Source organism: Myiozetetes cayanensis, unplaced genomic scaffold (genome assembly GCF_022539395.1).
Source record: "Myiozetetes cayanensis isolate MyiCay16 unplaced genomic scaffold, myiCay2020 scf16, whole genome shotgun sequence".
Taxonomy (NCBI): Eukaryota; Metazoa; Chordata; class Aves; order Passeriformes; family Tyrannidae; genus Myiozetetes; species Myiozetetes cayanensis.
Window position 1 is genome coordinate 9,881,706 of NW_026087270.1, and position 16,318 is coordinate 9,898,023.

General features: G+C 49.4%; 1 protein-coding gene across 1 annotated transcript in view; it reads right to left on the reverse strand.

Moving 5' to 3' along the window:
- ZFHX3 (zinc finger homeobox 3) overlaps positions 1-16,318 on the reverse strand; it is a 128,744-nt gene that overhangs the window by 51,748 nt on the left and 60,678 nt on the right. Inside the window, 1 exon segment of the mRNA XM_050311187.1 lies at positions 5,931-6,162. Within this exon segment, the coding sequence (XP_050167144.1) occupies positions 5,931-6,162 (232 nt within the window).

Here is a 16,318-nt window from a genome sequence, read left to right on the forward strand (position 1 = left end):
GTGGGGTTGGCAGGGAGATCAGAACTGCTGCAGTGAAGGGAACTGCAAGTTCAATCAGCCCAACACACACATCGCCCAGGGCTATTTGCCTCTGCTGCTATTCCACGTATGTTACTGCACCATGGGTGAATGTTTTCTCTAAACAGGACAATCCCTCATCTCACTCCCTTTGTCTGAGGAGATGACAGAAAGGGATTTCCTCCTCAGACAACAGAGCTGCTGCACATCCCCAGCTGCAGGACATGGTCCCCAGTAGAAGCGACAGGGGCCTGACTCCTCCCACGTACCTATAGTGCGCCCAGCACTGCTCTGACCATGCACGTACTGATGGTTTGGTTGGATTTACACGCAACACTTTGGAAACAAAGCCCGAGCAGGCTCCTGCCCTTGGGGGCTACAGATGATATATAGGGAAAAGGCAGTATCAGGTTTTGGAGAGGGAGAAGTAGAAGCCCGAGAGACACAGATGAAGTACTTGGTGTTTGCACACAGGAGCTCAGGCTGTCACCTGGTTTGGCAGATTATTAAATGTGTCAATCAAGGACAAGCCTGGAAACGGTTTCCCTAGCCCTCTGCAATGGCTACACATTCCAGCCAGGTAACTGGCTTGGTCAGCAGAGACGGAGCTGCAGCGTGGTTTTGGCTGACAGATGCCTGTAGTGTGGACTCTGTGTACTCTTCTCCTGCAGGCACTGTACAGGTGATCTGCTTTGGGAAGTTTTTAATTGCTGTGCAATTAAGTCCCATGGAAAAATGGAGAGAGGCTACAAAAGCAACCTAATGATTCCTTTCCGAAACCCTCCATTACCTCCAGCAGATGTTGGAGAGCAACAGGCGTCATTAGCAATGACCACACTGCCTTTAATGGAGGCCAAGTGGAAGACATCACATCCCACTAAATTTGAGTTATTTCAAGTAGGGAGAAATATCACTTGACACTACCAACTTTAATTTCAAAAGTCTTAAAGTTCTACTGGAAGTAGAGAGTCCGCTATCATGAAAAATCCACCCCAAAGTCACATCCCATATCCTTGCTGTAACAACTCCATGAATAATTACTCCAAGAAGAATTACTCCATGCTCAGTGATCGTGAAGGAAAAATGCCTCACGTGGTTGCCCACCTTTAAGATGGGAAAATAACAGGATGGTTCCTTCATGGGAGGTTTTTGTGGAATTTTCCCTTTCCCCTTCTCCACAGTCTGCTTCACTTTACAGATGGGCTGGTCACAATTCCCAATCCAGGACACGGCCACTAAGGGAAGAGAGGAACCGGAGAGCCTGAACAGGAAAGTGGGGAATCAGAGATCAGCACTTTGGTCTCAAGGAAGCAGGTGAAGCATTAGGGCACACTGAGGTCACAAATGGAATGGACAGACGTGGCTGGCTGGTATTGAGCCTCCCTTCTGCTAGAGAGAAACTTCGTGTTTGAGAGAAACCTCACACTGCAAACCACATCCTGGGCACTCCCTGACCAAACCTGCTCCCCAGTACACGGGACCTGCTACTGTTCCCCTGACAGCGATGCCTTCGCACCCCTGAGGCAGCCACAACACTGCTTGTGAGGGAGAGGAACGTGTGTGAAATGTTCCACATCACTCAGTGCACAGAGGTACCAGCACCAAATGAGCACCCTGCTGTCTGCAGGCACCATAAGTAGGGCCAGGCTGAGGTGTGATTTGGTGATTCTGAGGTGGGAACTACTATTTTTAAACCATGTGGGGTTTTCTCATCTGAACACAGCTCCAGCTATACCCTGGTTCTGTTTACATACTTAGTTTCATTAAAGATTCACATCCTGATTTCAGTCTGCAGCTTGCAGCCCTTCAGAAGGTCGAACACTGAAACACAAGGGAGACGTGGACAGACAGTGCACCTCTGCCTGGGGGACAGATGGAGAGGGAAAGTGGGGGCCTGGGGCATCCCTCTGCCTCCAGGGAATCAGCAGCTTTCCAGGGGCTCCCAGGGTAGAGCTTTGCAGAAAGGGTATTCCTCAAAATAATTGTAATCCACATGTTTGGAGCAGGGAGACAGGCCGGTCCCTTGCTGTGGGCTGGCAGAGGGAGGGAGCAACATGGGTGCTCCAGCGAGGTCAGACAGGGGGGCAGAGGTGACCCTCCCAGCCCCCCTTCCTGCCCGGACAAAGGGGCTGTTCATGGTGTTCGGTGTCCAGCAAGGGCTGCCAGAGTGCCAGCCCCGCTCCTCACGCGAGGGCCCCAACAAGGACCCTGTGTTGGAAGGGGATGGCTGCCAAGGATTTGGCAGCAATGAGCAGGACTGCTGTGACAATGTGGCCACCACAGGAACTGTCCTCTGCAGTGAAATGGGCAGAGGGTGGTGCAGGCGAGGAGCGTGGACACCTGATAGACACCTATGGATACCTGTCCTACACAGTGGGAAGAGTGGGCAAAGCCCCTCTGCTCCCCCTGTCACAGGAGGACACTATGGGAAGGGAGAGCAGAGATGGAAAACAGGAGGAGTCAGGAGAAACAGTTAAGGGAGCAAACACATTAACTGTGATCAGTACTTGCCCAGAGGGACACAGGCTAAACAGTGGGTCTGTAACAGGAAAACAAGAGCGCGGGTGGCACGTGGAGAGCGATAGGATGAGTATGGGCACCACGTTCTGAACATGAAGCAGCTGTCCCACTCCGACTGGCAACCCCATGGCAGCTGCCGAAGCTATGGAGCGGGCTGAGGTGCTTGATGCCTTCTGGAAAGAAAGAAACACTTCCAAAGTCAGAATGAAAATTCGGTGCAGGTTGTTTCACTGTTGTTTCTGTCATTATCTAATGAGCTGTAAGTGCATCCATCCGACATCTCAAGAACGTTTTGGTTTTTATTATGGGTTTGGGTTTTTTTTCTTCTCTAAACCCCCATCATTAAAAATCAATTAGCTTATGGGTAACGTTACACAGATGCTGCTGCAGAAAGGGGCTGACATCTGCAGTGGCAGCAGCCCAGATACCACAGCAATAGATGTCCAAAAATACCCGGAGAGGACAACACCCCCTCCCTCAAGCTGTGTGCTCCCTGATCAACAAACCAGCTGAACGTCCATCCACTTCCCCATCTCCTGCATAATGAGCACACTTCTCAGAGCAAGCAGAAAAGTTTAATTGTCTTTAATTATCCAGTTCAAGGAGGATTGAGTTTCCTGCCTGATGTCCATATAATTTCCCTGCCAATGACTTCATCATCCCTTTACTCAAAGTGGAGGTCAGCTCCTAAAGTTCTTCCTTAAAAGACACCCGAGTTTTGGGGAGGGCTGAGCTGCTGGCAAAGGCAGGGACAAAGGTCCCCGTGTCCCCGGAGCGGCTGCTCAGGCTGCCTGAGCTTCTGCGGGGTGGGAGGGAGTGAGTTGCAACTAATGTGCAATCAAGAACCATCACAATTACAAATGTAAATGAACAGGCAATTGGCACTGACCTTTGCAGATTGTTAGAGGACTAATTAAGGTGTGATCAGAGCTCTCTTCCAACAGATTGAGATGCATCTACACAAGCAAATATCTATGCACCACCCCCAGACAGCAGTGCTTTCTCCTACATGCTTGCACACACCAGTGAGTAGGTACACACAGAGTAGATACACACAGACAGAGCCGGCTTTCAACCTCGGCACCTGCGGGAGGGGAACAGGGTGACTCCACCCTGTCACATGAGGCCACAAAAAAGGAGTAAAAAAGTCACTGTCCCTTTGGGCACTGGCAGACACGTGTCACAGACCAGGGAAGTGTCACGGACCTGTGTCTGCTCAAGGTGTCTGAGCCTGTTATCTGATACAACCAGAGACCCCTCATCAAAAGGCAGCAAGGAAAGTCCACCCAGCCCTTAGAAAACAACAATAAAACCCATGATGGGGACACAGAAGGAAGGCCTCACTGCATTACAGAAGAGGAGGAAACACAGACTGCAGACTCACACCATCCCTGTGCATGGCCCTGCCACGCAGCTGAGCATCCCCACACTTGAGTCGATGCTCTGATACCGTAATGGGGCCAGAATGAGGCGAAGATGGAAGTACCTGTTCTCCCATTTGGGGGTATGGTAGCTTCTCACCCAAACATGACCCCCATCCCTGTGAGGATGCCCGGACCAGCACATCAGCAAGGTGCACCCACTTTGTCTGACTCAACAATGGGCTCAAAAGAGTGTTTGAAATTAAATATTTCAGGACAAAACAACCTGCAAAACTGACCCGAGGTTCCCCTGTTTTGCTTTCTGCAGCCTTATTCTTGCTTGTATTCTTAACCTTTGAAATAAAATATGATCAAGAAATTGTCAGTGTCTTGTTCACTGTCAGTTTTTGTTGAAGAACCAACAAGTTTAAAGAAAATTAAAGTAAAATATTTGTAAACCAAAATTTCCTTTCAGTGACTTGTCAAGAGTTTTACTTTAAAAATATTACATTTTTTTAGATGGTCACCCAACCGTTTTCCCTCCCAGCCTGTCAGCTTCTGCCTTCCCAGTACCTGCCATGTCCTAATCTGGGCGGCCAGACGGGAAAGATAAGGCTTATACAGTAAAAGACAAGGTAAACAGAAATTTCTAGAGTAAACAAGATTTTCAAGGTTGTTCTGTCTATCACAAAAGGGCACGGATGGTTTCCCCTCTCTGCTCATTTTGCATTTAAGCAGCTCACAACCCACAGCCCTGCCCAAAGTACCCTTTTGAAATCGGAATGTTTTCCTACGGCGGAGCATCGCAGCGCAGCGGAACGGCTGCCAGAGCTGCTGTTCCCCCCAGGGTGGTGTGGCAGTCACTGCGCGCTCTTGCTGTCACCGTGACCTTTGGGGAAGCATGTTCCATGCCCTCCACTCCACTGGGCCACCGAGGTCATGGATCGGGCACTTTTTTCCGTAAGACTGAATTTAACTCTTAATGAAAGATCTCCCCGTTTCAGTTTTGGGGTGTTTTGGGTGTATTTCAGATCCTCATTACTCCACAGGCGTAGCAGCAATGTGACGCAGCTATGACCTCAAGAGGTCCCCCACATGTTCTCCCTCAGCTGCTACTGCTGTCCTTTTTCAACTCCTTAAGCCAAGACCACCTCCTTTGTCTCCCTGTGTGTTTACTGCACAATGACAGTTCCTCAAGGTGCTTTTCTGTAGGATTTACCCATTTTCACAGCAATCATGGAGGAAAGTCCTGCCTGAAGTCAAGAGGAGGGTTGGGAAGGCTTTTGCTGACACCTCCCAGCTCAAGCCCCTTCATAGCACACGAACCAGCTGACCTAGGCCGTCTCTCCTCCTCCTCCATCCAAAGAGGGCTTCAGGAGACCTTGGTTTTTCAGAAGATTAAGAACTTCTTAGGCCTTTACATGACTAAACAAAGTACCATCCCTGTTCTCTCCAGCCTAACTGCTCCCTTTAGGCACATCTGCTCTCACTGCAATCCCTTTCCTATGATCTGTGTGAGCAAATGCTTCATCCACCCTCATTCGCTCCATCCACCTTGTCAAGAGGAGACGTGGAAAACAGACACGGAACACTTATCCTTTCTGCCCACCCCTTCCAGTCAGCTCCTTCCTCCTCCCAATTCAGTGTGGCCTAAGTACCAGAAATCAGTGCCAAGCTGGTACAGCTTGTGCTGGCACGCAGCGCATCACCTGAGCCACTGCAAAGCACCTACCAGCACACTGGTTTGTCAAGTTGTCCAGATGCGATGGCATCTTTAAATGCTCAAACAAAATTCCAGTGTTTAAGACAGCAACCTGAACTAACACGCACGCTTTTATGTCCCAAACTTCTACATCCCAAATCCCACCTCAGGCAGGAGGGATTACCATAACGTGTTTTTGATAAACCGTGTCATTCCACACCAGGGACGAGAAACAGGAATGTCAATGAGCTTGTCACTGAATAGCACAGTGGGTCCAATGCCACTCACCCACCCCTGTGCCCTGCTTGTGCCAGGATGGCAGCACTCACCAGCCTCGGCAGCTGGACACTTCCGGATGGTGAAGATCTGCCCCAGATCCTCCTCTTCTTCAGGAAGACCTTTCTGTAGGCGCTGCAGCTTCCGGAGGCTTTCGCTCCGCTGGTGTTTCATGGAGCGCACGTGCTGGATGAGGTTGAGCTTGGCCTTGGTGGAGTAATTACAGAGGACACAGTGGTAGTAGCAGCTTTCACCTTCGACCCCGCTCTCGTGGTGCTGCAGGTGCTGTGGAGAACAAAGCAGAGGGATGTGAATGTCCTTTATTAGCCCCTGTCCCCTGAGTTAGTCCACTGTAAATTGCTAAAAGCCTCCTGGGAATTAGTTAAGAAACCACATTTTGACACAGACCCAGTTAGACCAAGCCTATTTGTTCCCAAAGTACCACATGCTCTCCTGCTGAGGAGCAAGAAAACCAAAACATACTGAAATGGGCATAAAGCACAGATAGAGAAAGGCAAGATTATCTCCTTCAGTGAGAGAAAGCACCAGACCCTGCACTAACACCTGCTCATGACCCACACAGGGCTCATTCCTTCACACTCATAGTTTGTTCTGGGAAGGGATCCAACTGCATGTCATACATAAAATTAAATTTGATAAATTCTAATGGAAAACTACAAAGAGTAAAACCAAAGCAATATGAGAACACAACAAACCCATTAGATAGAGAGGTCCTGGACACAGTGTATCGAAGCAGAATGCAGAGCCATCCTGTCTATCACCCAGCGCTCCACTCCCTTGGCTTGGGAAGGAAGCAGTAGCCCGGCTGTAAGATGTTTGTGACAGCAAACCAGGCTGAAGAGCCAACAGCGGGAATGCAGCCGGGTACCACTGTGAGGGCTCAGCACTTGGAAAAACCCTGGTCCCCGTCTGGAGCTGTGCTGTTGCAGCCAATACAGCTAATTCCAGAGTATTACACAGTGATTATTTGACAAAACCTACCAATCCTCTGGCACAGAGGTCTGTGCCGCCAGGGAAACCAACAGCCATTTCATGTCATGGATCCCATGGATGTGGCAATTATTTCTTGGAACCAGAGGGCCATGCTGGCTGCCACGGCATGGCTGCTCTCCCTCTGGGCTGGAAGCAGGAGGTCATAGGAACTTTCCCAATTCCCACAGTAAGAACCTATCACAAGTTGAGGAAAAACGGATACTAAGGTGAAACAACATGAGACACTCGTCAGTGAAGGCCAGTAGTGTTTCCATCCCACACCTACACTTCAGCTGGGCAATAATACCTGCCAGCTCCAACCCTGAGACCTCTTTGTGTCTTTGTGTCATCTCACAGAACTCTTTCCTCACCACACACTTGGCCCAAGGCATGAGTAAGGTGATTTGGACACGATCTTGAGGTTTGTCAATCAAAAATATTGCCTACAAGCAGCCAGGACTTTCTGGTAAAAATTCCGACACGTATTATCTCAGTTACAGCTGAGATAAGATTAAAGACACATATTACCCAGCGCTGTGTGCCTCGCTTACACGGAGGAAGGAGAGCCCTCTGAGTCTAGGAATGATTAAAAATAGGATATGAGCCGATGCTGAGGCTTCTGATTGGAAGGGTAAGGAAAGAGAATAAATGTATTCTAGATCTGGCTAATTAGACTAGCCTCTTTTGGGATCGCGATGTATTTAATTAAATTCACTGTAATATTTGAAGAATCCACGAGGGCACTAATCCCACTGGTGCCCTCAAAAGATTTTTTTGCTGTTTTCTCTCATAAGAACTTCTTCCTCCTCTCATTTCTATTGTTTGCATGCGTTACCCTCTTCCTGAGCCAGAGAAACAGGAATGGCTTAAGGCATAAAAGGTCAGCGGGCTCATCACAAGAGTCACACACCCGGTTTGCACTGCCCAGCCTTGCCAGCTCGGCTCTGTCCCAACCCCTGCCATAACCCTCCCAGCCCCAACTCGCTGCAGGCCAGGCTCTGGCTCCAGGAGCCACACCAGCCCCGTCCTCATCCTCACCAGCCACAAGGCATGCTGGGGAAGTCCTGTCCTACAAACCCTGCACTGGAGCTCAGGAAGTGCCCACGGGCTCAGCGGCAGCTTCTGCATGGAGGCAGAGAAAACCCCTAGTGAGCAATTAAGAGAAAAATCCGGTCACGGGTTCAAGGAAATATTAAGGACATGGTTTCTGTGGAACCAGAGGCACAGTCTGCACTGCCCTCATTTAAAAGGGGATTTTAGGAAAACATTTGTTTAAAACAGTTTAATAAATGTGTCTTATTTTCTGCTCTTCTTCTGCTTCCTCTAAAACCTTGCGCTGGGGTGATCCTCACCTGTGTGTGATCCTGGAGGAATCACAGGGTGAGGGTGCCACCATCCCCAAGCCCAGGCTGGGCACAGCACCACATGCACTGGATCCACCTCATCCTCCAGCTGAGGCAGGGAGCAGCTCAGAGAAAGACAACATGAGGGCCGAGCCTGTCCGAGCTGTGAGCTGCTGGAGGCAATGAAACGCTGGCCAAATACGTGTAGTTATTGCCCATCACACTGTTAAACTTCCCCCTTGTGAGAATTTATCCATATCACAGGAAACAAATTCAAAATATTAAACCAGAACCTTGTTAGAAGACAAATCAACTTGAAAATCAAAAGAATATATTGTTCCAAGGAAACCCAACCAACTTCTGTCAGAGAACATTGATTTCTGTGAGTCCGGGGGGGTGTTCACCCCTCCCTCTCCACGATAGGAAACTTCCAACATCTGGTTCTTCACGCATGGCATGTGAAATATTGATCAGGTTGAGTCAAAGCTCCACTTTAAATCAGAAACAGAGAAAGGAACGCTCTGATGGAAACCATACGGCTCACGAGTGCGGCTTCCCAGGGGACGCGGCTGTTCCTGTACGTACACCAGCCACGGTACAACACTGTGCCGCTCCCAGCACCTATTCCCACACACACCACGCCAAGTCCAGCCTGCCCGCCGTGCAGGGACTGTGCGGGTGTCTGGGCAAGGCTGTTCTCTCACAGCAATCAGTGCAGGAGGGTCCAGCTCAGAGGCCTCATCTCCTCTGTTTGCCCCCAGCCCAGAGCCATCTGCCCCTCACCGTCCCCCAGACCTGACCGGGGACAGTGGGGCGTGGGTGCAGCATGGCCAGGGCGGCACAGGCACCGGTGCCAGACGCGTGGCTGGATTCACCCTGCAGTGCTGAGGGACTGACTGCCCAGCCCTCGCCCTCCAACATCTGGCTCAGAATTGTTTTCTTGTAATAAACAGTAAATGCTCACAGGGTATGACTATGGAAACCTAATTTTTAAACAAAGTAAGGAACAAATGCTACAGTCAGTTCTTGTTTCTCTCCCTCCATCCTTCACATACCCTGAACTCTGTTTATTTTACCATCTCTCCTTTCCTGATCTCACACTGCTTCACCCTCAGTACTTTACAATAATCGTGGAATTTAACGAGACACTGTATCCCCCTGCCTGACTGCAGGCAGCCCCCTTCACCCCATGCCACAGACCACATGTTTCTCGGAGTTCAGACTGTAGCACCCAGGACTGAGGCCCTGTGCTGCTGCTGTTACATGCATAACAAACTCTCCTGAACACTTCTGTAGCTCTTCCTGCAGTTCATGTTCACCACATAATCTGATTTCTAAGAACTTTTCTACACCTTTTAAATTTCAAAAGATAGTAAACTTGTGTCTGCTCAAAAACTTCTTCTGTGCAAAGTTTATTCACCCATGGTGTAACGAGTTCAGTTCTGATGGGGACAGGACAGAAATGCCCTCAAAGCACTGCCAGGGGCATGGGGATTCTCCAATCCCTCTCTGCCATGTTTAGTGGCTCAGCTGCCGTTCTGGGGGACATCTGACCTGTAACCCCGGCTCACCAGGGAGATGCAACAACACTTTGAACTATCTCATGCTTTTGATGTTTATTATTCATTAGAAAAAGGTCCAATTTCTATGCAGTCCTAACCTCATCTTGCACAAAGCTTTCCCTTCAGAGGGCTGTGAAGGCTGCTCAGGACAAGCCCATGCTTACAGCACTGGGAACCTCTCAAGTCCCTGCGCTGTGCTTGCAAGGGGAAACACCCCACCAGAACCCGCAGGAAGTCTCAATGATACAAAAGCAGTAGAACACGTGAGAAAACTCTCTCCAGGCTCAAGGACAGCTCCTTCTTTTTCAGACCTCAACAGCACAACCAGCAGCAGAAATTCTGTCGCTGCCCCAAGGACAGGCAGATAGTGCTCCCCAGCTAGGATCCCCCACACATGTCCAGGTCTCAGTGGGCAGGAAAAGCAGCTGAAGTAACAGCTCTAGGGGTCAGAACCCAAAGTGGGAAAATAACCTCATGAAAGTTAAGCAGCACGAACGAAAGGAATGACTTCCCTCACCTCCAGCTACGACAGGACTACCAGCCACAGCCCCCTGGATCCTCAGCTGACAGCACACCAGGGCTGTGCAAAGCCTGTTGGGGATGACCCCAGCCAGTCCTCCACCCTCCTGCTTGCACAAACATCCTCTTCCTCACCACTCTGACCGCTCCATATGGCCAGGTGGTGTGTGGGTCACTGATAAACAGTCTGGAGAAACCTCCTCCACATCACTTCCGAGCACTCTCACATCACAGGACACCCTGCCATGAAAACAGAGGCCACTCCACTACCCAGATCTTCTTTAAAAAACAGTTGTCAGATTTCAGTTTTTTTGGAGGAGGTGTTTTCCTACCTCTCAACTCACCAATCAGTTCCTTTAGGATGGGTAAAGTTAGTAGTGATTTCAAAGAATTGACAGATGCAGCTGAGGACGAAGGAGCCAAAAATCTGCTGGAGGGTCACAAAAGCCACAGAAAGGTGCAGCACTGCAGACATGCACCATGCTGGCTTCCTCCTGCAAGCACTGATGTCTGTGCAGCACCAGTGACCAGAACTAGCCCCAGTGACCAGAACCAGCATACAGAATCGGGGAGCACCTCAGCAGTCACTCAGAGGCTGACCCAAGCTTGGGAGGTGCTGGAGTCACTCCAACCCCACCAGCACATCCACAGCGCAGGAGGATGCCCATAGACTGACTCTTCCTGGGGGTGACGTCAGACAGGGGTAATTAGTCACAGGCTTGTAGAAAACATTTCAGGTGCCAGTGAGGACCGTGCCTGTGACAACACACCCCCAGGGAGAGGGACAGGACATGACCCTTACAGTGGAGCTGGAGAGGGGCTATGGGTCACCACGGAAAGGGACCCGACCCCAACGCAGACCTCAGAGGCCTCATGAGCATCTCTTGGCCCCCGTGTGCCTCTGATCTGCTGCACAAGATAAATCACACAGCCCTGCAAGAGAAGAATCTGAATTTTTAATGAAAGTCATGTGGATGCAGCTGTCTGATCCTGCTCTGTTCCAAGTACTTCATAAAAGTCAGGGCTAGCCTATCCGTCTTGCTCTCCTTTCACACCTGCAGCCCTGGCTGGAATTTCCTGGAGCCGAGGAGCCGCAGGCGGCCACGGTACACAGCGGGACACACACTGCCTGTGCACGGGGGAGGGCTGGAAAGCCTGCAGTCACCCCTGCCCCCTGAAAGGGGGGAAAATTGATTCTGTATCCAGCAGGTTCAAAAGCTGAACTTCTGCTCTTTTGTATCCACTGACATCCTGAATTGTTCACTGCTTCCAAAGGAGCAGTGTTACAAACCATTCCCTCCCCCAGCCTCCTGGCTCTGTGCATCACAGCTCTGCAGTGCACTGCCAGCAGTAGGATTCAGGTTTATATGCCCCCAAGTTTCTGCACCTCAGCTTGTGGTGACTGGTCTCTGATCCTCATTTTAATTTCCAAGAGGTCAAAAATGTAGCACTCCCTCCTGCCACAGAGGTTGAGGTACTGACCCAAGTCCTCGGGTCACATAGAAAGACCTCGAAAAACAGCCCCAAGTGCCCCCATTAACAGCCCATCCCTACACCTCCCTGGATCTGTATTTTCCAAGCCCTCCAGCCCTGCCTGCTGTTCAGTGAATGCCACAGATGCTCTCCTTGCCAGCCATGAGCCTGGTGCTCGCTGTGCTGTGAGGCTTTTGGGTTCCCCCAAAACACAACCCCAAAAGCCACCCAGCAAACTGGGTTTGCTCCACCAGCCCTTGAAGTCTCATTAAAAGCCAAATATTGCTCAGCCTAAGGATGGAGAGCTCAGCATGGATTTTACTGAACGTTAAATCAACCAGCAAGCGTAGCCAGCAAACTCTGTGGCACTTTAACTTTAAATAATGCAATAATTATTGAATTTCCTTTTTATAACCGAAGTGCTGGAATGTAAACAATGGGGCTGTAATTGCAGGAAGGAGGGATCAATAGAGGCAATCGTTTTCAGCCATGTTAATTGTAAATACAATTGCTCCAAGATGTCAGCCTCGTTCTTCTCGCTCCCAGAATCATCCTAACGGATGACAGAGTCCAACTTTCCCATTACAGCTGTTCGCTCCTTTAAGAGGTTCTCAATCAGGTCTGATCAATCTGTCAAGATAATGCATGGAGTAAGTAAGACTCTTCCAAACACAAGCTCCCAATCAATAGCCCGGACCTGCTTAATGAGGAGGGGCTAAAGCCCAGGGGGAGGCACAGTCCCAGCTCCTGCTTGGTTCCAGCAGCCAACTTCTTCACGGGGTCTTGGAGCAGCTCCTAACGAGGACATTGTTTATGCTGCCTGTGATGAGCAGCATCCCCACACACCCACAGTTCCCCAGGGTCCGTGGGCAGAGAATGACAGAGGTTAACAGAAAGCATAAGCCAAGGAAGGTTGAACTTCTGTTCACATCCCCCACCTTTTTAATTGTGCAACAGACCTGAAGGCACTGATTAATTATTCCTTAGAAGAGATCCCCGAAGATGCAAATCTGTGTGGGACCACTGAAAGCCAAGAGCATCGCTACAACTCCTTCCATGGACTCCGGGAAGTACAAAGTCCATGGTGGAGCTGGCGCTGGCCCAGCTGTGCCTTCCAGCCCTGCGGAAGAACAGTGGGATGCCAGCTGGAAACCTCTCGAGGGAGGGAAGAGATGCCAAGAGAGGTGAGGGAGCGGCCAGATGCCGCTCTTCAGCTGTGGTACCTAACTCTAGTAGCACAGGTATCTCTTGCACACCTGGACACTACACAGTGTGCTCCCTGAACAGCCTAGAGGGGGGAAAAGGGACAGGTCTGACTGCACCTGGGCCCATCCTACAGCATCAAACTTTCTCTTCTTCCATGACTGTGCTACAAGAGCTGCCAGCACAACAGATCCCCTCTTGGGCAACTTCAGAGAATTTTCTGGATCTCTGAAATTTCCCCTGGGAGACACTGGTACAAGTGCTGCTGTACATGGAGATGCACACAGGAGTGCGAGTATCGATCCTGCTAATTATAGTGCTAAAACCAAAGCACGGCGGGAGTACATTTCCTATCAGCTGGCCTGGAAAGTGCTGCCCTCAACCCTGCGTGCTCCCACCCATCTGTGGCTCTGCCATGGGACCCACAACAGCCCTGCAAGGGCATCTGCTGCTCACCTGGGCACCTCTGACCAACAGGAACAAACAAACAAACTTCACACAAAGTGACCTCTCCCACTGCCAGTGAGGATGTGAGGGATGTCACCCAGAGCCAGCCTCACCCAGCAGCTCCTGCGGAGCAGCACGGAGCTTGTGAATGGTGGAGCTCCTCTTGCAGCTTAACCAAGAACCTGAACTGGGGACATTCTGCTCCTCAGGAAAGTGTACAGTTTCATCACTTTGTATTTCCATGGATGCTGTCATCCCTGAAGAAATCCATCAGAAAAGCTGTACTTTTGTCTGCAAGGCACTGTACGGACAGCAACAGGATGGAGCGATAAAAACAGCATGTAAATTTGTGCTACAACGCAGCAACGTCACCAAGGAAGAGGCTCAGGGCTTCCAGCCCACTCCTTTCTCAGTTCTGGGACAGCAAGGAGCTGAGGTATTCAGGGAGCCTCACCTTTTCCAGGGTTAGGAAAAGAAAGAGGGCAAGAACAGCTGAAGGCGAAGACAAGACAGTAACCACAAGCAGAACCCATGATGCCACTGCCCAGACCTTTTTAATGTATTTTGTACATCTACTTGAAAATAATCAGTTCAGTGTGAGTTGTTAAGCTGTGAACACTCAGGTGAACTAGAGGAGCCTGGGAATATGGAAAAGTACCGGATAAAAGGCAAATTATGTAATAAAAAGGTTGGGAGGAACCTGGAAAGACAGTGGGATCAAAATCTGTTGTCCATATTGTAATTATATAGCTGCTGAGTGATTGAAACAGGCTTTCCATAACAAAGATCCTGGCTAGGACTCTCCATAGCAGTGATGTTTTATTTCCTCCAGCAGTGATGGGAATGATCCCTACATTTTGTGTGAGGGCTCTCAAAGGAGACTCTGACTCAACACACATCTGGTCTCGTGTTGGCAATGCAGCTCAGACTTAACCACCCAAAACCCTCTCTGTGTGTGGAGCTGGCTTTAAGAATTTCAACTGAAATGCTACTTTTTCCCCATATTAAGTCTTTTGGAAAAGAACTACTGGTCTCTAAAGGAAAAGCTTGAGGACTGTCTGACACCACCGTGCTCTTCCTCTTGCCCTGAAGCCGAGGTGTGCCAGCTGAGCGCACCCAGGTGTGCCAGTCCCTTTCCATCCTGCCTTGGCTCCAGGTGCCCCAGCAACTGCAGGTAGAACCCCAGCAGCGAGTCAGAGAAGCGCCGTGGAAGTGAGATCCTTCCAGAGGCATGGAAGGACTGGAGGGACAGGAGGGGATCCCCATGCACAGCGAGGGACTGTTGTAATAACGCACCATGAAACCATGTGGGAAACTCACTCTGAGCTCACATTATTTAATAAAACACTACAGACACGGATTAACTCCCTTTGCCCAGGATTTATTGTTTCATCCATCTCTGGAGAAGTTGTGATGGAACAAAGCTTTCCTTGTTTTCATATCACTTCTTTATAACTTCCTACAGCTCTGCGCCACCCTGACTCCCAGTTGATAACCAACAATAACAACAACAATACACAAGACAACTTTTTAATCCTCTCCATAAATCAAAGAATATCAATATCGAAGAGATGGAGGACACAACCTCCTGGCACAGAAACCAACAGAGATGCACGGAAGGACAACAGACCCAGCTCATCCTTTGCCCACAGTCCACAGCAAGGATTTTCAAGAGCAGGGGATATGGGAGGAGGAAGAACCAAAGGAAGGTGCAATAGACTAGTATGACAGAATGGAAGAAGAAAGAGGACATACATACATATAAAATACATATAAAAAACTATTGCTTGAGTCTTGAAGGTGAGATTAAAACCGATAGAGCCAGGGAATGCAACCCCAGTGGAAGGAAGAGCCCTTCTCAAGAGGTGCAGGCTGCAGGGCTGGGCACCAAGCTGGGCAGCCAGAGCACAACTTCTGAGGCAGGTGTTGTGCATCAGCCTACCCTGAACACAGAGACAGGAGCAGCAGCTGATTTCAGACCACACTGTGAAGGTGAGTTCATTAAGCATCTGTGAAACACAAACAGAACACAGAGCACCATGGAAATGCCCATGAGAAAATAAATAATTCTTCATTCAGTGAAAGCTTTGGATTGTATTAGACAAAGCCTGGGGCAATGTAATGAAAGAGGAAGATAAAAAGAAATGGAATAATTACTCACAGAATGAGGCAAGAATCCTGCTGCAAAAATATGTATGGGACTACTTATAATTAAGAACTAAAATAATGTCTGCACACAAAGGGCTGTATTAAGGTAACCTGCTACTTCCTATGTTCTACATGGCACCATGAACCCTCCGGACACTAATGTGTCCTAAAAACTGTGTACAAAAATTCAGGCCATTGCTCCCTGCCCTACATCCCTTAGCAACTACTCTGTAAAGAAACCTCTCTTGGGCACGAGAGGCCTTCAAAACAGAGCCTCCTCCAAATTTAACCGGGAGACCTCTCCAGTCCTTGGGCACGCAATTTTTCCAAGCACACCTGGTTTCCACGAGGAAGGACATGTCAATGGCCCATAGCAATCCACAGCAGCAGAACTGTCTGACTCACGGATTCCCTACGCGGCCTCCAAGCAGTTTGCAGTCTACAAACGGTTGGGTTTGCTGCTCTATATTTTCTGTGTGTATCTAAAACCTAATTCAACTATAGTGTAATTCTGCAGAGGGATCTACAAAAGAGCAGAATGGCTCTGAGCATTAGCTGCAGCTATTCCCTCCAAGACAGACCACAACAATGGAAAACACAGAGTGTGTGGAATAGGAGGCAAACAGAGCAAACTTGAGATGATAAATATCTCTGTGCTTTGGTGCTCTCTTTGTTCACACGTATCTGCATCCACCTGCATTTGCCTACACAGGTATAGAAACTCCTGGGAAAAGCCAGGCACAGTATTTATTG